Source organism: Carlito syrichta, unplaced genomic scaffold (assembly GCF_000164805.1).
Source record: "Carlito syrichta isolate Samal-C Ts95f unplaced genomic scaffold, Tarsius_syrichta-2.0.1 Scaffold315331, whole genome shotgun sequence".
Lineage (NCBI taxonomy): Eukaryota > Metazoa > Chordata > Mammalia > Primates > Tarsiidae > Carlito > Carlito syrichta.
The window spans coordinates 314,210-335,775 of record NW_007259427.1 but is presented as its reverse complement, the minus strand read 5'-3'; the positions used below and the strand labels follow the sequence as shown (position 1 = coordinate 335,775).

General features: G+C 46.9%; 1 protein-coding gene across 1 annotated transcript in view; it reads right to left on the bottom strand.

Moving 5' to 3' along the window:
* Positions 1-8,339: 8,339 nt before the first annotated feature.
* IDNK (IDNK, gluconokinase) overlaps positions 8,340-21,566 on the bottom strand; it is a 22,922-nt gene continuing 9,695 nt past the window's right edge. The window contains exons 5-6 of the mRNA XM_021706177.1: positions 9,888-9,931; positions 8,340-9,028 (exon numbers count right to left, since the gene is read on the bottom strand). Of these exons, the coding sequence (XP_021561852.1) occupies positions 8,680-9,028; positions 9,888-9,931 (393 nt within the window). The 3' untranslated portion in view covers positions 8,340-8,679. The remainder of the gene's footprint in view (positions 9,029-9,887; positions 9,932-21,566) is intronic.

Sequence of the window (21,566 nt, the reverse complement as noted above, 5' to 3'; positions counted from 1 at the left end):
TCCGCCTTCCAAGTAGCTGGAACTACAGGCGTGCGTTACCACGCCTGGCTAATTTTTGATTGATTGTAGAGATGAGGTCTCGCCAAGTTGCCCAGGTGGGTCTCAAACCCGCGGGCTCAGGCAGTCCACTCACCTCAGCCTCCCAAAGCGCAGGACTACAGGCTGAACCACTGAGCCCGGCTGAAAGGAATTCTTAAAATGTGGTATATCCATGCAATAGGATATTATTCAGCAGCAAAGAGGAATGAAGTATTGATACATGCTAAAACGGGGACATTTTTACTTAGACCCTTTGGACAAACATGTTGGCTGGAGTTGGGTGAGATGGGACAACTTCTCAAGATCTTCAGTTCCACATCGCTTACTTACAAGGGCCATAGCTACAGAAGGGGAAGTGGTATATGTCCTGAGACATTAACCCACTACTTCGTGTCACTTAGCCTTGTGACCTTGGGATATAACCAGCTACTCCAACCTGGCCCTTACTTAGTTGGAAAACCTGCCAAATACTCATTTCTTGAGAAAGGGGCATTCAACCTCCCATTTGCGCTCTTTACTTGTCACTGTAAAGATAAATGATATGTCCCCAACTTTCAAATTGAGACCTAAAAGACTTTTAGTGACAGTGAGAAAAAGAAAATTTGTTCTGTCATCCAGGAGCTAGTTTGGTATTACAGGTGGTGACTCTCACCTATAATCCCAGCATTATGAGAGGCTGAGGCAGAAGGATTGCTTGAGCCCAGGAGTTGGAGACCAATCTGGCAACCTAGCAAGACCCTCTTTCTACAAAAAATAATTAGCCAAACATCACCCTGTCCTGACAATGGTGCTTCTTCACCAGTTACAGCTTTCACCTCGCTTCTCATCTTGTTTAAGATACCGAGTCCTCTAGCATATGTGGCATCCAGCTAGAGTCCTGCTTCCTTGAGCCCTTCCTCGGACAACCTCCAGTGCAACCAGATGCTCTCACATTCTGGCTTCTTGCTGAGATTCTTCCACGATTCTCGATTGGGTGTGTTCTACCTTATCCAATGAGGAATGGGTGTGTTCAGGGCAGGTGTATTCCTGCATTATCTGGAGCCGCGTAGTGGCTGTTCTGTTTAGATACGGCATGTGGTTTTCATGTTGTCTCGGTCTTCACAGTCTGCCACATCCCACCAGCGTTGGGTTTGCCACACCCTCTGGGCACTCAGGTTTTCCAGTCTTGCCATGGACTGTGACAGTTTGGGAACATTTCCCCAGTGCCATCTGCTGGAGTCATTAATTAGGGCATGTCTTAAAGATAGCCAACATCAGGGTTGTCTGGGTCCTCCCAGGCCTCTCCCTCAAAGAGGAGTTCAGTTTCCACAGCATCCAAGGAGCTTGCTGGGGAGGAGACTCCACTGGAGGGATGGAAGAGCATCAGGAAAGCACACCAACCCACATGTCACACCTGGATCCCGGGACGCCGGGTCTAAACGACTCCTCACGTTGATGCTCAACATGGCTTAAGAAGGTCGCACGTCTAATCAAAGCCTGCTTCCTTGCTAATTTGCTATTCAGTGAAGGTAGACTTGCATATTACGGTTCCCCAAAATTTAAAATCCCTGGTCGAGGGTACCTTCGGTTAACGTCAGTCTGTTTTAATTTCCTGCCTGTTCTTGTACTTCTGTGCACTGGAAACAAGTTTGCTATCCAGCGCAGAGGCACATGTGAGCACTTGACCTCTGAGGCATTTAGTGACATCCCCTAGGGGGGGTGTCTTGCCTGTGGCCACCACCATGCCCGGCTGTGGAAAATGTTTAATCTGGAATTCCTCCAGTGGTGGGAGTGGAGACGAGGGGTGGTGGTGGTGGTGGGAGGGCCTGCAGAGGGGGTGGTGAGTGGTATTTGCGGCATGGGGAGCAACATTCCAGGCCCCTGAGCCTAGGACACGCTGAGTCTTGGCTGCTGGAGGTCTGTTTGTGCTTGCTGTGTCCCCCTGCCCCAGCCACCATAGAGTAGAACTGGCTTACGCCTCGGCCTCCCCGAGGTTGCTTTGGGAAGGCCAGAGCCGTGCTTCTCAAGCTACCAGCTTCAGCGCCTCCTTTTTTAACAACTATTTTCTAATGTCCTCTTTGCCATCTCAACATGAAATTAATTACTAGTAAAACTTACCTAAGCAAGTAACAAATGCGATGCCTTAACTACTGTAATAGACATAAAAGGAAAGTGGCTTTATTCATCAGCTGTGTTTCAACGTGTAGTGCTTGAGCACATCTACACTAGGTGAGCATCTGAGAGTAATTAATTATCAGATCCACTGATTGTGCTCATCGGTGGCTCACCCAAAGCATGACAGAGGCAGGTGCATGTATGTCGGTATGTTGCACTGGTGACAAATATATCATGATGTTCTGAAATGGTGAAAGACTCTTGGTAAGGTTAAAAATAAAATGGGGCTGGGCTCGGTGGCTCAGCCTGTAATGCCAGCAATTTGGGAGGCCGGGACAAGTGGATTGCCTGAGCCCGTGGGTTTGAGACCAGCCCGGGCAACTGGGTGAGACCTCGTCTCTAAAATAAATAAAAAATTAGCTAGACATGGTAGTGCGTGCCTGTAGTTCTGGCTACTTGGAAGACTGAGGCGGAAGGATCACCGGAGCCCAGCAGGTTGATGCTGGTCGTGAGTATGCCATGGCACTCCAGCCTGGGTGACAGAGTGAGACTCCAACTCAAAAAAAAAAAAAAAAAGAGTACAATTTTCCCTTTGTCTACAAGGTTATTGCATTCTTGGAAATTTCAAAGTGTATTAAAACTGCAAAAAATATTTTTGTATCAAATAGATTCTGCACTTCCCTGATTATAAACAAGTTTTTCACAAATGCCTAGCAGGAGGATATTTGAAAATCCGTTTGAGGGAATTTTTTTTAGTGATGGGGTCTCGCTGTGTTGCCCAGGCCGGTCTTGAACTTCTTGGCTCAAGCAATCTTCCCGCATAGCTAGTATTATAGGCACGTGCCACCTCGCCCAGCTCAGTTCTTTTTTGTGAAGAACTGCCAACATGTTGCATGAAGTCTAGAATCCTTGGCTACCGCCCACTCCATGCCATTACACCCACCTCCCCCGCATTCGTCACCATCACTGGGACCACTAAAAACATCCCTACAAACTTCTCAAACATCTCTTGGAGAAGGTGCCTTCCTCATGGAGGGCCACTGGCTTTTTTTTTTTTTCCCCCTGACCTCTGGAGGGCTGGGAGCCGCCATACTGTCAAGGTGCTAAGTTTTCCAATGTCCCTAGGCTGTAATAGGAGCTTGGAGCGGTCTGTCTCCCTGTTCAGACCCCCACTCTCTGAGAACAGCTTCGCCTCGTTTCTCTTTCCCCAGCTTCCAGCAGTGCCCAGGCCAAGGGCGGTGGCCCCTGGATGAGCCAGTTACGTGAGGTTGCATTTCCTCCAGCCTCCACATCAGGGTTTGCCTCCAGCTCACCATTCCTGCCACCAAGGGGCGAAACCCTATCTCTGCTGTCTTCTAAGGCAGTCATAAAATAAAAATCACAGTCAAAAGTGTCCTCAAAGCTAGAATGACCACAGAACACAGGCCCCCTTCGGTGGATCCCACACAGCCTATGCCTCCAGCATTGGAACAGATCGAAGCTTTGGAGGTTGAAGGTGAAGTAGCTGACCTGCACTTAGGCCGTGTTGTGAGGCAAATATTGATGTTTAAACACAGAAATCATTCAGGCCTGGCAAGGGCGGGGCATGCTTGTATTCACAGCACTTTGGGAGGCTGAAGTGAAAGGATCCTGTCTCAAACAGGAGTTTGAGACCAGCCTGGACAACTAATGAGACCCTATTTCTATAATTAAGGAAAAAAAAAATATAAATACAGGACTCAGCCAGGCTTAGTAGCTCAGCCTGTAATCCCGTGCCTTGGGAGGCCGAGGTGAGTGAATTGCCTGAGCCTGTGAGTTCAAGAACCGCCTGGGCAACTTGGCGAGACCTCATCTCTACAAGAAATAAAAAAAATTAGCCGGGTGTGGTAGCGCACGCCTATAGTTCTGGCTACTTGGAAGGCTGAGGTGGAAGGATCGCCAGAGCCCAGCAGGTCGAGGCTGCGGTGGCCAGGAGCGGCCACTGCACTCCAGTCTGGGTGACAGAGTAAGACTCCAACTCCAAAAAAACCCCCAAAAAACACAGGACTCATTTTTAGGAGTAAGAGGTGTGTGAGAATAGATTCAGGCCTGCTGCCTCCTGCACTGAGAGTTTCTTCCAGCTGAGGGTGGGGAGGCGTCTGTGCTGGGGTTGTGCCCTTCCTTCCACACCCGTGGTGCATTTGCTGTGTTGATTGATGTATTGTTTTATTGTGATAAATGCCAGTACCAAAAAATGCTAGATAAATTTACGTATCATGGAATCCACCATTTAAACATACGCTTTTGAGGATTTCGGTATGTTTCACTACGCTGTGCAAACACCACTGCTGTGTAGTTCCAGGACATCTCCATTCATCCCCGAAAGAAACTGTGCACCTATTAGCAGCCTGTCCCAGTTCCCACCTTCCCCCATTCCCTGGCAACCCACTGATCTACTTCCTGTCTCTATGGAGTCACCTATTCTGGACTTTTCATATACATGGAGTCCTACGCCTTGAGTGTCTGGCGTCTTTCACTTTTGCCACTTCCGCTGGCATAAGGTTTTCAAGGTTCATCATGGTGTAGCATGTGTGAGCACTTTACCTTTCCTGTTTTCTTTTTTTAATCAGCTTATCGTGTTTCCCAGGCTGGAGTGCAGTGACACTGACACGGTTCACCGAAACCTTGACCTGCTGGGTCCAGGCGATCCTTCCGCCTCAGCTTCCTGAGTAGCTGGTACTACAGGCACATACCATCATGCATGGCTAGTTTTTAAATTTTTTTGTGGCGACCAGGTTGGTCTTGAACTCCCAGGCTAAGCAAGCCTGTCTCAGCCTCCCAAAGCACTGGGATTATAGGCATGAGCCACTGCGCCTGGCTACCCGAGGAATCTAAAAGCACGGATGCCTTCCGCCGCCTCCATGCCCACTGACACAGCACCTGTGTGTATGACAAGGTGGTCCAGGTCTCGGCTCTGAAAGCTCCACAGCCGACTCTGATGAGCAGCCAGGGGTGGGAACCCCAGGGTAAGGTCTGGCAAGCAAGGCCCCATTGGATACCCAGTTTGTGCTGAGTCCCATCTACATGGCAGTGGCAGGGAAAACTTTTTTTTTTTGAGTCGGAGTCTCACTCGGTCGCCCAGACTGGAGTGCAATGGCCACTCCCGGCCACCACAGCCTCAACCTGCTGGGCTCCGGCGATCCTTCTGAGTAGCCAGAACTACAGGCGTGCACTACCACGCCCGGCTGATTTTTTGATTTATTGTAGAGATGAGGTCTTGCCAAGTTGCCCAGGCGGGTCTCGAACCCGCGGGCTCAGGCAATCCACTCACCTCAGCCTCCCAAGGCGCGGGATTACAGGCTGAGCCACCAAGCCCGGCTGAAATCCCCGTTTTCAAGGCCCTTGGTGCATCCTTCCTCTCTCGGAACGACTCTAGTTGGTGCCAGAGAATACAAGATGCCTTTCTCTCACCCTGACTTGAGCCACTCGAGGGCCCAGACTTTTGTGTTTCTGCCCTCAGGCCTTCCGGAGTGCCCACCACAGGCTGATGGATTCCTTCCTCCATTGGGGGGCTCTCATCCAGTCGGTGCGCTAACTGGACAACTTCAAGGACCTGCACCCTGAACACGAGGGTTGATCTAGACCAAAGCCCGGCAGGAGCTACTCCAAATGGCTTGGCAGAGAGCACAGCCACAGCTCCACAGGTTCTTAGGCAAAGGCCATCCACCCAGAAAACCTCTTGCACTCTACTGGCACCTTTTCTTTCTTCCCTCCTTCCTTCCTTTTTCTTTTTGGACAAGATTTCACTCTGTCACCTAGGCTGAAGTGTAGCAGCATGATCATGGCTCACTGCAGATTCGAACTCCAGGGCTCAAGCGATCCTTCTGCCTCAGCCTGCTGAGTAGCTGGGACTATAGGCATGGACCACCATAACTGGCTAGTTAAGAAAAAAATTGAGAGACTGAAGTCTCACTATGTTGCCCAAGCTGGTCTCAAACTCGTAACCTCAAGTGGAACTCACACCTCAGGCTCTTGGGTTGCTGGGATTACAGGTACAAGCCACTTAAGCTCTTGAGTCAAAAATGGCGTGTCCTTGTAAAAGGAAACAAGGTACTTGGTTCTAAACCTGTAGCCCTGGTTGGGGTAAAGGCATAAAGCGCCTTCCCAGAGCCATATGTGGGGCAGGGCTCAAACCAGGCCCGTGCCAACCTGTACAGCTAGAGCCCCGAGGAGCTGCCTGCCGGGAATGCACCAGCACTTCCAAACTCCTGAGTTGCTGCCCATTGGAAGGTTTTGCTTCTCATGGCCCTGGAAGCTCTAGTGCTTTCTCTGCTTGCCTAGTGTCCATCAAGGATGACTTTTACACAGGAAGGCGAGCGGGTGGATAGCAGCCTGGGCTCACGAGAGTTTTCTGGACCCCCGGTTGCCTCTCTGTACAGTGAGGGCTAGACGGGGTCAGTGAGTCTCACACATGAATCATGTACTTTTTATTTGTCAATATGGAGAAATGATCCTCTTTAAAAAAAAAAAAAAAAAAATATATATATATTTAAACCGTAAGTCAAGCCATTAAATTGTGGGGAGACTGGACTCACGGCTGCACTCTCTTTCTCTCCGTTTTTTGTTGTTGTTTGAGTCAGGAATCTCACTCTGTCACCTGGCTGGAGTGCAGTGGCATGATCACAGCTACGGTGGCCTCAACCTCCTGGGCTCAGGCGATCCTTCTGCCTTATCCTGCTGAGTAGCTGGGCCTACAGGCCTGTACCACTATGCCCAGCTAAGTTTTTGATTTTTTTGTAGACTTGAGGTCTCGCTATGTTGCCTGGGTCGGTCTCAAACCCCAGAACTCAAGCAATCCTTCTGCTTCAGTCTCCCACCGTGCTGGCATTACAGGCATGAGTCACCGTGCCCGGTTGTTCTCTTGTTGAAAAGGAAGCTCGGCCAGTGCTGGGAAAGAGGTAAAGACATGTGCACAAAACAGACATTCCCCAGGCCACAGATGGGCAGAGTGACAGAGAAATGTAAGAGGACCTTTTCTGATCACATGTGTCAAATTATTTAAAGTGGAGCCTGAAATCACTGAACCTGAAGTCCCATGCCTTGGCTATTCCCAGCAGCACCGCCATGTGCTTTGGGCTGCCTGCTGAGTTCTGTCTCCAGCTCGGATACTCTGCAAATTCACAGACGCTGTGGGCAAGACCTTCAAAAATGGCCCATTTTGACAGCTTCCCATACTTGAACAACATAATTTTTTCTCTAAAATAGTTTTTCTTTTTCTTTTTTTGAGTCAGAGTCTCATTCTGTGGCCGACTGGAATGTACTGCCACACTCACGGCTACTGTAAGCTCAACCTGCTGGGCTCAGGCGATCCTTCCATCTCAGCTTTCCAAGTAACTGGAACCACAGGCATGTGCCATCACGCCTAACTAGTTTTTTGATTTATTGTAGAGACAAGGTCTTGCCAAGTTTCCCGGCTAGTCTTGAACACCGGGCTCTCGTCTCAGCCTCATTATAGGCATGAGCCGCCATGCCCAGCTTAAGATAATCGTTTTCCATCTTTAGTCTATCAAAGTGATCCTTTTTATTATCATATCCAATTTTGTGGAGCTGAGTGCAGTGGCTCCTGCCTGTAACCCCAGCAACTTGGGAGACTGAGGCAGGAGAATCGCTTGAGGCCGGGAGTTTGAGACCAGCCTGGGCAACACAGTGAGATCTTGTCTCTCAAAAAATTTTTAAAAATTAGCCAGATGTGGTGGCATGTGCCTGTGGTCCAAGCTATGCAGGAGACTGAGATGGGAGGATCCCTTGAGCCTAGGAGTTCGAGGCTGTAGTGAGCTCTAATGGCACCACTGTACTGCAGCATGGGTGACAGATTGAGACCCTGTCTCTAAAAACAGATTCTGTTGACCAACTTCTACCCTTTATGTAGCAGTTATTTTCTGTGTTTAAATCACGCATGTAATTAACATAACAGACAACTCAGTAAAAAGGTGTTGATCACCAGAGACTGTTACAACTTTGAGTTGACGTAATTTTAGCCAAAAGGCAAGAAACTTGGTATTGTTGCTGGTAGATAGGATGGGTAGATAAGACTGTGTTGAGGAACTGGACAAAATCGGCTTCTTCTCCCATCAGTACTTTTTGGGACCTTAGCTTAAGGGCCACTGCTCTGAACCACAGCTCAGGGACAGAGAGAGAATTAGGTGTGTAGTATGAAAAGACTTGCACCTGTTTCTGCTCCCAAGAGATGTCACGGATAGCCAGGTTACATTTATTAGTACAAACATAGGCGCAAGAATGTTCTAAACGGGGTAATGATTTCCAGCATCAATCACAGAATTTCCTCTGATCATCTCATTGGGCAGATGAATTTACACTTCAAGCTTGACTTTTAAAATTCCTTCTCTGTTCTCCTCCCGATGAACCAGCACGATTCCTAAAAATATACCCACATGTTTATCTCGACACATTGTGGTTTGTTTACCTTAATAAAATTGTACCCATTAAATATTAAATTTAAAATTTGGCTTTGGGATGGAATCGAGATTTACACCACATTCTGCCTGGACCACTGATCCAGAATAATTCTTATTTCCTTTTTAGCGCTTCCATGATGGTAGCAATGATCTCTGAAAGATCTTTGTCCACACTTATTTGGATAAAGTTTTCTGGAGCTGCTGGGGGCTCCAGAGTCTCAAACTGGGACTGCAGTAACTCAGGGGGCATAAAATGTCCTTTTCGTTTGAGTAAGCGTCCAGAGATGACCTCAAACGAGCCACTCAGATGGACCACCAGGAGCCTTATCCCTGCCAGCTCCTCCTTTGCCAACTCCTCACTTTTCAGAGCTGTACCCTCTTTTCCTCGCAGTAAGATGTCTCTGTACATTTTCTTCAGGGCTGAACAAGCTAGAACCACACGCTGTCCTGAGGCTACATGTCTGTTAAAAAAGAAAAAAGGATGGGGAGGGGGTGTCAGTTTTAGATAGAGGACTCCAGGCCTTCATCTCTGCCAGTAAAAAGGCATTAGAAAATGGCAGTTGAGCATCAGGCAGGCCTAGCTTGGAGCTCACGGTCTTCCACTCGTCAAGGGAACACTCTTGGGCGAAGATATTTGCGTCCCTGGGTGTCAGTTCACCATCTGTTAAGTGGGGTTACTCAGGGTACCAGCCCAGAGAGCAGGCAAAGGTTGGTAGACAGAAGTGTTGGTTTTGCTCTTAATGGATGCAAGATGTGGCTCAGCCTCAGCGTGTGGACGTAGGGGGCTGCCGGTGTGCCCCTGCCCCACGCAGACAGCTTGGCTCAGGTCCTGTGCAGGACGTTCGGTGATCTGCATCCTGCAGCTGGCGTCTCCCCATCTCTACAGTGTCTGGGGGAGTCAGTCTCCCATGCAGAGAAAGCAGAAGAGGAGGGAGCATCAGCCCTGAGTGGGCAGGGTGTGGAGGGTAGGAGAGGGTCCCAGGGAGGCACTAGGAAAAACCAGAGCCAGAAACAAAGGCAGCAGGACACAGCACCCACACAGGGAAAGCCATGTGGCCAGAGACCACACAGGAGAGTGAGTCAGTCAGTTGTGATTTTCTGTTTCCATCTTATAAGTTTATTCAGGTGAAAAGCTGGAAATGGCCATTCAGGAGACAAGGACTCCAGAGAAATAGGCCAGTGCTTCAAAGGTCAAAGTTAGATTCTTGCTTATATAGTGTTGAGATTTTAGGAGTGTATTCCCCTCCACCCCCGGACTTTCTGAGGTTTCTTTTTTTTTTTTAACTCATGGGGTTATGCCAAGGCCCAGGGGTCTCTTACCTTAGCAAAATGTCATGCAAGTTGCAGAGCCATGGAATCCTGTCCTGAAATTAAAGCAGGCACCACGTGACCTTTCCAGGTGTTAGGAGTTTGTACAGAAACACACCATGTTCACGAATGTCAGGGTCGGGAGAGATCTCCGTTGTTTTGAGCAGGCTACACACAAGGCTGAGGGGCCAGTCCATGGGCAGTTAGCCACAGAAATATTTTCTTGGTTCAGGTGTCAGCGGCTCTTTTCATACAAATAAAAATTGCTCTAAAGTACAAGCATGTATCTCTCCACGGTCTGTATGTTTTCCCTGGTTCTGACGTTTACACGTCTTTGATTGCATTGCATGTGTTCTTAGGTGCCTCTGGGCTCCAATGCAGAGGGGTAGTCACAGAAACGTCATATCAGCTGTCCCTTGGTTGTATACTTCAAGCCCTACAAAAGCACAAGTTCTCTCAGGTAAAAGCATTGTAAGAAATGTGTACTTTTTGCCAAAGAGAAGACAGAGGACGTTTACACAGCACACCCTACAGTGTTTCACAAAGAAATCCTGAGACAAGTTCTCTCCTTCCTTGGGGAAAAATCCTGGTGATTGGCCATAATGCTTTGAAAAAACAAAAACGAAAAGCTTTTTATTATGGAAAATTTTAAACATATTCAAAAGCAAAATAGTACAAAACAAACCTCTGTGTACCACTCACCCAGCTTAAGCAATTGCCAACTCACGATTAGTCTTGCTATATATATGCCCCCAACCGTCCCTCACTCTGTGGCCCAGCCCTAAATTATTTTCATGCTTACTCCAGAACTGTGAGGTGTTTTTCAGTGTCTTTGCTTGTAGGCATTTGATTACTATCATTTTATTTAAAATGTTTGATTTTATATGCTGAAATAAGACTGGCCTATATTTTAAAATTACAGTCCGTATTAACTGTTGGTATTAAGAGTGTACTGGCTTCATCTGGAAGGGGTGTGGCTCATGCCTGTGGTCTCAGCACTTTGGGAGGCTGAGGGGAAGGACTGCTTGAGCACAGAAGTTCAAGACCAGCCTCGGCAACATAGCGAGACCTCGTCTCTACAAAAAATTAAAAATGAGTTCGCCAGGCGTGGTGGTGCATGCCTGTAGTCCCAGCTACTTGGGCAGCTGAGGCAGAAGGGTCACCTGAGCCCAAGAGGTCTAGGCAGTGGTGAGTCCTGATTATGCCACTGCATTCCAGTCTGGGCAACAACAAAAATTGATTTTACCAGCTCCATAAAATGAGGAGGATAGCTTTCCCTCTTTTTCTGTTGTTTAAAACAGCTTGCATACAATATATTATGTTCAATGAAACTCATCTGAAAAACCCTCTGGGCCTGGGGCCCCTTTTGAAGAAATATCTTGTCACAGATTCAGTTTCTTTAATGAGCATTGTGTTGTATTCAGGATTTCTATTCTTGAGACACTTTTGGGTAATTGAAACATTGAAGCTGGCAGGAAGAGGCCACACTGACACACCTGAGCCACCCTCCCTGCTCACATTTCCCCTCCCTTACTCTAAACTTTTATTTGGCTGAGGAATCAGGAACCTGGCAGAAACCGCGCATCCGATACACAAGCAGGAGCAGACTCAACCCATCTCAGCCCAGCTTTCAGGCCTCCAGTGCCTTCAACACAGCTCCTAGCTGTAGGTCACACTCTCTGTACAAGGTAGTCACTTTGTATCACCTGTATCATTACTTCAAAGGAAGTAACATAAACAATACCCGCCCTTACTCTAAGTCACACAGATGAGTCTCAAAACAAATGCAGCACCAGCAAGGTCACATTTTCATTTTTTGGGGGGAAAAGCAGACGGGGTCCCTGAACCATTCTTTTCCTTTAACCGTTTGAATAATTATTTTCAGTTGGGTCTTTACTGTTGAGAAATGTCTCCTAGTATATTGGGGGATCTACTTTGCCACTTTGATTTTGGCACCTGAGATTTTCTCGTTTTGCTTTTGATCTTGGTTAAGCGCTTGACCATTTGATATCTTCCCTTGATGTTCTCCATAAGGAGCCTTTAATCCTCATTCAAAGATAGCCTTCATATAAAGACTGTAAGTAGAATATATTTTCTCTCTGGTAGGTAGCCAAAAACTTCTGTCTTTGATACTTTTTTTTTTTTTGAGCTGGAGTCTCACTCTGTCGGAATTACAGGCATGTGCTACCACGCCTGGCTGATTTTTTGATTTATTGTAGAGATGAGGTCTCACCAAGTTGCCCAGGCGGGTCTCGAACCTACGGGCTCAGGCAATCCACTCACCTTAGCCTCCCAAAGGAGTGGTATTCTTAATCCTCGTTCAAGACAGTCCTCATAATAAAGATGGTGTGTGAGATGCTCAGGACCAACTCTATGCTTCATACGGCCTTGCAGCCTCATCTCCCTCTCTACAGGGCCATCAAAGCCTCAGCCCCTTGCCCTCCTGATCTTTATGCAGTTCCAAAACCTGGGGGAAGGGATCTTGCCACTTTGATGTTGGTACCTGAGCTTTTCTCATTTTGCTTTTGACCCTGGTTAAGCCCAGGCTTATTCAAAGGTGCAGGATTACAGGCTGAGCCACCAAGCCCGGCTTGTCTGTGATACTTTTCAGTTTTATTCTGTGTCCTGCTTAGGACTTGTTTTTCATATTCACTCTGGGGGCTTATACCCTAGAAGATGATTAATTTTTCTCTCTTTGATTATTGCCTTTCCCATACTTATTCTATATTTGCCCTGGATTCATTTTAGCTATACGGAAAGCTTGTCATTTCATTATACACATCTCTCAATTTTTCTTAAATATTTTCTAACATTTTACCTCTCTTCATTCTGGGAAATATCCTCCAATCTTCCTTCCTTCTAGTTCTCTCTTCAGCTGTGTCTACTACTTTATTGTTTAATCCATTCACCAATCATGCTGCATTTCTAATATTTTTATTTCATTCTTTTTCAAATTTTCCTTTTTTGTGTTCTACTTGATTCTGTTGAGTTCTTGAGGTGTGACTTCTTCCATTTGTGTTTTGGCTTATCCTCTTCTCTAGCAATTCATTTTTATTGCATGGTTTATAATTTCTGATTGTAGTTTCATCTTTGGCAAAAGATTTGTCTTCCTTTGTGGGAGTCTTGAGCTTGGAAACCTCTCCCTAGGTAGTTTCACCAATTCCAGACCAGTTTTATATCAGTTTTTCAGCTTGGTGCTTCTCCATAATATAATGTGAGTTTGGGTGGTGTAGGGTCTCAGGGTTCTCCAGGATGTCTTTCCCCCTCCTCCTATGGCCCAGGAGAAACAGCCAGATTTTTTGCTGCTTTGGAGTCCAGTGGGTGGTAGTATTCTTAATCCTCGTTCAAAGACAGTCCTCAGAATAAAGATGGTGTGTGAGATGCTTAGGACCAACTCTATGCTTCATACGGCCTTGCAGCCTCATCTCCCTCTCTACAGGGCCATCAAAGCCTCAGCCCCTTGCTCTCCTGGTCTTTATGCAGTTCCAAAACCTGGGGGAAGGGATTCTGTAAGCTTAGTTCAATCTTGCCACTTTGATGTTGGTACCTGAGCCTTTCTCATTTTGCTTTTGACCCTGGTTAAGCCCTTGGCCATTTTTATTTTCCCTTGATCTTTTCCATTAAGGAGCCTTTCAAGCTCTCCAGCTCTGGCTGACCCCCTTTAGCTCCTGGGTGTCTCCCCTGACCACAGGCTTATTCAGAGTAATTTAATCTTCAGTAAGGTGAGAAAGGTCATTCTACCAAGACCATCACTTTGTGCTCAGCAAGCCAAAAACCCCTTGGTTACTAGGACCCACCCTCCTTAGAAAGCAGCGGATTATGGATCTTTTTTCTTCATATAAAACAAACAAAAATTTTTTTTAGTTGAGTCTCACTTGTCTCCCAGGTTGGAGTGCAGTGGCATGATCATGACTGACCACAGCCTTGACCTCCTACGCTCAAGTGATCCTTTGCCTCAGCCTCCCAAGTAGCTGGGACTACAGGCACATGCTGCCATGCCTGGCTATTTTTTTTTTGGGTTGGAGTCTCACTGTCGCCCAGACTGGAGGGCAGTGGCCGCTCCCGGCCACCGCAGCCTTGACCTGCTGGGCTCCGGCGATCCTTCCGCCTCAGCCTTCCGAGTAGCTGGAATTACAGGTACATGCTACCACGCCCGGCTGATTTTTTGATTTATTGTAGAAATGAGGTCTCACTGCCCAGGCGGGTCTCGAACCCGTGGGCTCAGGCAATCCACTCACCTCAGCCTCCCAAAGGCGCGGGATTATAGGCTGAGCCACCGAGCCTGGCACCTGGCTATTTTTAACAAAATTTTTGTGGTGATGAGGTCTCACTATGTTGCCCAGGCTGGTTTCAAACTCCTAAGCTCAAGCAATCTTCCTGCTTTGGCCTCCCAAAGTGCTGGGATTACAGGCATAAGCCACTGCACCAGCCCCCCGCCACCAAAAAAAAGAATTTTTTAAAAAAGCATTGTGTGCTAATGTTGGGTTGAAGGTCTTGGAAGTTTTACTTAGAGAACTCTACTTTATCTCCATGCACACACTATTCAATCAGAGACCACTTAGGAGTTCAAATGTAATAGCTACAAAATTCACACAAGGTAGAGATCAAATGCCAAATGCTACACAATTCACAAAATAATATCCTAAATTACAATAGCTACATAATTCATACAATTTATTACTCAAATTACAGCAGTTACTGTCATGTATATACAATATAGCTTAAGTGTATTTAACAAGTGAAACATCTGTTTACATCAGCACTTGTCTGGGTGCATTTAGTGAAACAAGTGTGTGTATGTGTGTGTGTATGCATGCGTGCACGTGTGTGTTTGTAAATGCAGTAACAGGATAATGAGGCTTACCAGCTCCATATCTGCAGACTACAAATAACTCTGTTAATACAGTTAGAATATATGGGGAGACTTTTGTTTTTTTTTTTTTTGGTGTCAGAGTCTTACTTTGTCACCCAGGCTGGAGTACAGTGGCACAATCATGGCTTACCACAGCCTTGAATCCTGGGCTCAGGTGATCCTTCCACCTTAGCCTCCCAGGTAGCCGGGATTACAGGTGTGTGCCACCACACCCAGCTAATTAAAAAAAATTTATTTTGTAGCCCTGGCTGGTCTCAAACTCAAACAATCCTCCCACCTTGGCCTTCCAAAGTGCTGGGATTACAGGCATGAGCCACCATGCTCAGCCTATGGGGAGCCTTTATGTGCTCTTGGAGAAAAGTGTATGTTTAATGTTTATTATTTGGATATTTTAGGCCATCCTACTCAAAAACTAGTTGTTCTGGACAATCTGTGAGAAGAAAAATAGCTAGATGGGTTACATTTCTGCAACTTGAAACTGCCATTGCAATATAGTGTTTTCTGTGCTTCTGCCAGGGAACGGGAAGCAGGTTGTCAAGGATTATTGGTTGCAGGGGTAATTAGTGGGACTGTCTGAGCTTTGCAGTATTTTTTTTTTAATGGAAAATTGCCCAGGGGAAAAGCTGCCAATTCAAGCACAAATTTGGGTTTCTACCTTCCTTTATCCATTTATAAGTGCTTATTGTGTACTTAGGAAGACCCAGACACTGTTCCAGGTGCTTTTGGCCCTATGCCCTAGATGGGGTCACACTGAGTTTGAGTAACTTCTAAGGTACCATTGGAACTCATCTTTCAAAATGCCTTTCTTTCTTGCATTCCCCTTGTAATTAGTCAAGCTTTTCTACCACATTCATGGACTAATGGAGATGGAAAAGGTAATACTGCTATTTATAAGGTAACTTTTTTTTTGAGTGAGAGTTTCACTGTGTCACCCAGGCTGGAGCACAGTGGCATGCTCACGGCCATCCCAGTGTCAGCGTGCTGGACTCAGGCAATCCTTCCGCCTCAGCCTTCCAAATAGGTGGAACTACAGGTGCGTGCTACCACACCTGGCTAATTTTTTGATTTATTGTAGAAATGAGGGCTCACCAAGTTGCCCAGGTTGGTCTTGAACCCCCAGGCTCAGGCAATCCTCTCACCTCGGTCTCCCAAAGTGCTGGGATTACAGGCTTGAGCCCCTGTGCTGGGCCTCTTTTTTTTTTTTTTTTAAGCCTCTTGGACATATTTTCTAAAACAGCTCCTCAGACAGCAGGTTGTAACAGAATAGGGTGATTGGCCTTGAAGCCTCACACATCAACAGAGGTTCCACTTCCTACCCTGGGATTCGGTCCTGTAAAGATGTGGCACCTATAGGCCACAGGAAGGAAAACGCTAGCCACTTGTGAAGGGATAAGAAGACTCCCATGGCTGAGTGCAGTCTCACACCTGTAATCTCAACATTTTGGAAGGCAGAGGCGAGAGGACTGCTTGAACTCAAGAGTTTGAGACCAGCCGGGGCAACACGGTGAGACCTTGTCGCTACAAAAAATAAAAAAATCAGCCGGGTGTGGTGATGCATACCTGGTGATGCATACCTGTAGTTCCAGCCACTCGGGATGCTGGGGTGGAGGGGTTGCCTGAGTCCAAGAGGTCGAGGCTGTTGTGAGGCCTGGTCATGTCACTGCATTCCAGCCTGAGCAACAGAATGAGACCCTGACTTCTAAAAAAAAGAAAAAGAAAAAGAAAAAAAGAAAGACTCCTAGGCTAGCAAGACATCACTGTGACCAACTCAATGTTTTCATGCACATAAAGCTGGCTGGGCAGGAAGGCTAAGCAGAGCACTGCAGACTGAAGTGGTAAAGAGCCGTGCAGAGGATATGGAGCGTTGGCCACTGGCCTTTGACCATCATAGTCTCATCAGCAAACCTCTTCCTACTAAAAGGATGGATGGTCTCACACCATTACAAACGTGGGTCCTGGCTGGGCGTGGTGGCTCAGCCTGTAATCCCAGCACTTTGGGAGGCTGAGGCAAGAGGACTGCCTGAGCCCAGGGGCTCGAGACCAGCCTGGGCAACTTGGTGAGACCTTGTGTCTACAATAGGTCACGAAAACTAGCCAGGTGTGGTAGCGTGCATCTGTAAGTTCCAGCTACTTGGAAGGCTGAGGCGGAAGGATTACCTAAGCCCAGCAGGTCGAGGCTGCATTGGCTGTGAGCATGCCACTGCACTCCAGCCTGGGCAACAAGAGTGAGACTCCAACTCAAAAAACAAACAAAAACAAAATGAAACACAAAAACACATTGGTCCTATCTCTCCCATGTTCAGTAAGAAACCTGATTGTAAGATGGTATATTGGTTTCTGAAAATGTTGGTATCAGATTAATGTGAGTGTTACGGGCCACGTGACTATTCTATTTCTCTAGGTAATCAATCAACTGGCATTTTGGTTTGTGCAGGATTAGTAGGGGTCTCCCATGAGAGATGACCATGTTTAATGTGTTGACAACATCAAAGGGGCTGAACCTACGAGTCACAGAGATCCAGCCCTGGGGACCCAGCTGGGTAGTTTGCATGCCTTTTCCACACTCCACCCCTTGTCACTGTGCAAGTCTCTCGGTGAGACTTTATTTAAAATACTGACCCTAGGGCGGTTGGCTGTCAACCTCCATCCAGCAGGAAGAATGCTCTAGAAAAGGAGGTGGCTGGAAGGTTCAAAGGCTGAATGCTGACTTGCATGTTCACATACCTACTTAGAGTTCAAGGGACAACTCCAACCATAAATTAGGACTCACTCAGAGATGACCACACAACAAAAAATGAATTATTTTTCAGCATGAGTAAATGTTCACAAGGGGGTTTGCATGAACCAAGAAGGGAGGACACTTTGTTAAATACCAGTCCTTCCTTCCCATTGGCAAAAGGGCAAACCTGTGTTTTGTTATTTTGCTCAGATTATACATTTCTTTCTTCCCATTTGCACAAATGTTTCTACTTGTTTGTGCTGTGGAAATGGAAATAAATTTTTTGAGTTGGAGTCTCACTCTGTTGCCCAGGCTGGAGTGCAGGGGCATGTTCACGGCTACCACAGCCTCGACTTGCTGGGCTCCAGTGATCTTTCCACTTTAGCTTTCCAGTTAGCTGGAACTACAGGCACGTGCTACCATGCCCAGCTAATTTTTTAGTTTATCGTAGAGATGAGGTCTCACCAAGTTGCCCAGGCTTGTCTCGAACCCCTGGGCTCAGGCAATCCTCTCATCTTGGACTCCCAAGTGCTGGGATTACAGGCTTGAGCCACCGTGGCTGACCAATCTCTATTATCTTATGACTGTATTTTCTATTAGGAAACAAATATATCAATCTATTAAGCTGAGTGTTGATGACATCATTCATTATACTTTCTACATGCCTGAAATATTTCATAAGAATAAAATGAACAGAGTAAAAACAACAGAAAACATGTTTGGGTGATATCTATATTGTGTCCAGAGAAATACAGCTTTACTTTGAATCCACACTTTGGTATTGCCTTAATACAGGCCTAATGCTTTATTAATAATAAAGCATGTTGCTTCATTTAGTCATATTAAAATTTCTCAGAAGCTCAATTATAACACATAGAAATATAAAATTATTTAGCCAAAAATAGATGCTTTCAGACATTTGCCCTATTAGAACTTATGGCAGACCAGACACATGCTCGTGCACCAGGACAGGCTGTGTCCCTCAGTCACAAAAACAAGGAGAGGAGAATGGAAACAAAAGAGAAGCTGCTTTGAACTTTATTCCTGAAAATTCCAAATAGTGAGTCATAATTAAACGACTGGAACCTTTCCTGGGAGAATGCCATGAGGCCACAAGGTGCTCCAGTGTAGAAATCTGAATTCTCAAACCTGGGCTGTTTCAAGCCAGGACACTGTGTCGCTGCTGTTGTGACCGCCCTTTAATTCAGTGCCTCGAATACCCTTAAGGTGTAGGTCCTGACCATGGATGTTGGAGGTGCTTGTTGGGCGCTGCCTTCCTTGTTCCTGCTCTCACCCTCACCCTTGCTCTGACCTTTTTCTCTCCATTTAACCAGCCTTAATTTACTTCTTAGCCGGTCTTAGTGGCTCAGTCTGTAATCCCGTGCTTTGGGAGGCCGAGGTGAGTGAATTGCCTGAGCCTGCGGATTCGCAACCCGCCTGGGCAACTTGGCAAGACCTCATCTCTACAATAAATCAAAAAAATTAGCCAGGCGTGGTAGCGCTCGCCTGTAGTTCCAGCTACTTGGAAGGTTGAGGAGGAAGGATCTCTGGGGCCCAGCAGGTCGAGGCTGTGGTGGCTGGGAGCGTGCTACTGCATGCCAGTCTGGGCGACAGAGTGAGACTCCAAGTCAAAAAAAAAAATTTACTTCTTGTTGGTCATATGTTTAATGGACTGTCAGGATTTTTAACATAGTGGGAAAAAGTATGACTCTTGAGGTTAGAAAGACTCCCTCACTGTGTGGCTTTGCTCAAGTTGCTTAACTTCTCTGTGCCTCACTTTGGTCATCTGTAGAATGGGGATCATATATCATTTATTGAGCTGGTTTGGGATTTAAATCAGAAAAGGAATATCCTTACTTCTTGGCTGATTTGAAACAGAGTGTTTATTTCCAACTCTGAATTTTTAAAAGAGTCTTAATTCACAAATCTGGGAGGCACTGGGCTTTCATTCCACAAACACTGAATGCTACTCTGTGCATAGCACCGTGCTGGGCATTGGGGACAGATGTCTGAATGGTGTGGTTCTTGTCCTCCAGGCAGGTGAGTAAATACTCAACTAGGGCCAGGCTGTGTGGCTCAGCCTGTAATCCCAGCACTTTGGAAGGCTGAGGTGAGTGGATTACCTGAGCCTGCAGGTTCAAGGCCAGCCCCGGCAACTTGGTGAGACCCCATTTCTACAATAAATAAAAAATTAGCCGGGCGTGGTAGTACACACCTGTAGCTGATAGGGAGGTCAGGGGATACTGTCAGGACCAGACGGTCAAGACGCTGACTGAGCTGAGCATGGTGGCTCATGCTTGTAATCCCAGCACTTTGGGAGGCTGAGGTGGGAGGACTGCTTGAGCCCAGGAATTCAAGACTGGCCTGGTTAACATAGAGAGAGCTCATCTCTACATCTACAAAAATATAAAAAAGTTAGCTGGGCATGGTGGTGCACCTGTAGTCCCAGCTACTTGGGAGGCTGAGGTGGAAGGATCGCCTTAGCCGAGGAGGTTGAGCCTGTGGTGAGCCGTAAGTGTGCTACTGCACTCCAGCCTTGGCAACAGAGTGAGACTCCAACTAAAAAAAAAAAGAAAAAACAAAAGACCTCGAGTGGCCTGCTAAGGAGTGTGTGTGGACCTTATGGGAAGGGTCCTAGGACGGACCTAGACACATGAGCTCCAGATTTTAAGGTCCATAATGTTTGTGAAGAAAAGGAGTGACTGAGATCTCTTCACAGATGAAAAAATCGGGACAAGAAGGAGGTGCTACTAGAGAAAATTCACCAAGCTCTGTGTCTTCCAAGCAGCTACTGCGGACAGCATACAGCATCATGAGTCAAACACACAAAAAAGTTGAAGGGTAAAGAGAGGAGAAAACAACCCAAGTTAGCACCTCTGCCTGTCAGGTCTAATGTTTAAGGTTATCTCACTGTAGACGGCCCCTATGTGCGAGGTGTGGGGGATAGACAGTGTACCCCTCACCCCAGGCTAGTGTCTGCAGGCAAGCACAATGAAGATCCTACCAGGAGTTAAATCAGAACATCATGAGGGCTAGGGAAAGCTTCCGTGGCCTGTGGTTTCAGTGATCTGACAAACTCCTAGAGAAATTGTTTTGTGGAAAGGGATGGTGGGTGAAGGGAGAAGGGAGGAAGTCCCCCACTCTTCGCTCCCTCCACGGGCGGCTGTCCTCAGCTCCATCATGCCAGGGGCCGTGGGGCTGGGGGCAGGGGCTGGTTACCAGGGCGACCAGGAGTGTGCTGGTGCCAGCCCAGCTGTGACCCACATCTTCGCTCTCAGACTTGCTGGGCTCTCGTCAAGAATGCAAACCATCTGCCGTCCTAACACCTTCTCTCCCTGTTTTGGTTCGCTCTGAGGTCTGGCTAGCTTGTACGGTTTTCCCAGAAAATATTTAGTAAGGAGCTTGTTTCTTCTGGGAACCTTTTCTTCTGCACAGACATTTCTTTTCCGAATCCCCCCGCCTCCAATCCATAGAGCTCACGTAACAAGCATCACTTGTAAACAAGGAGAAGAATGTGGAGATGCCATTTTAAAATCCATCCATTTGGGCTGCTTCAGTCTGTTCGTTAGCCTACTTCTTATTTGCAGCCACAAAGGGAAACATGAAGGAACGCCAGCACCGTCACATTTTACACACGCCATAGAAATGATTTATGTTCTGTGCACGTTTATAGGGTTTACATTGTGTGTGCTTATTGCTGGTAATAATAATTTTAAATAAGTGATACATATTGAATGCTCTGGCACTTTTCTGTGCACATTTTTCATACTATTCCTCAATCCTCTCAAGAACCCAAGGAAATAGATCCTGTTACCTACCATTCCTCCTCCACTGGAGGAAAATGGGGCACAGAGAGACCAGGTCCTCTGGGAAGGTCACCCAGGCCTGGTGGTGGGGCCTGGTTACCTACATATGTTGTGGGTATCAACAGTATCAAATTATGTTTACATTATTACGCTGTATATCTCTTATAGTTCCCTTGCGCTATCTTTTAAAATCCAACGTGGCAGCCGGGCTCGGTGACTCAGCCTGTAATCCTGCGCCTTTGGGAGGCTGAGGTGAGTGGATCGCCTGAGCCCATGGGTTCGAGACCCGCCTG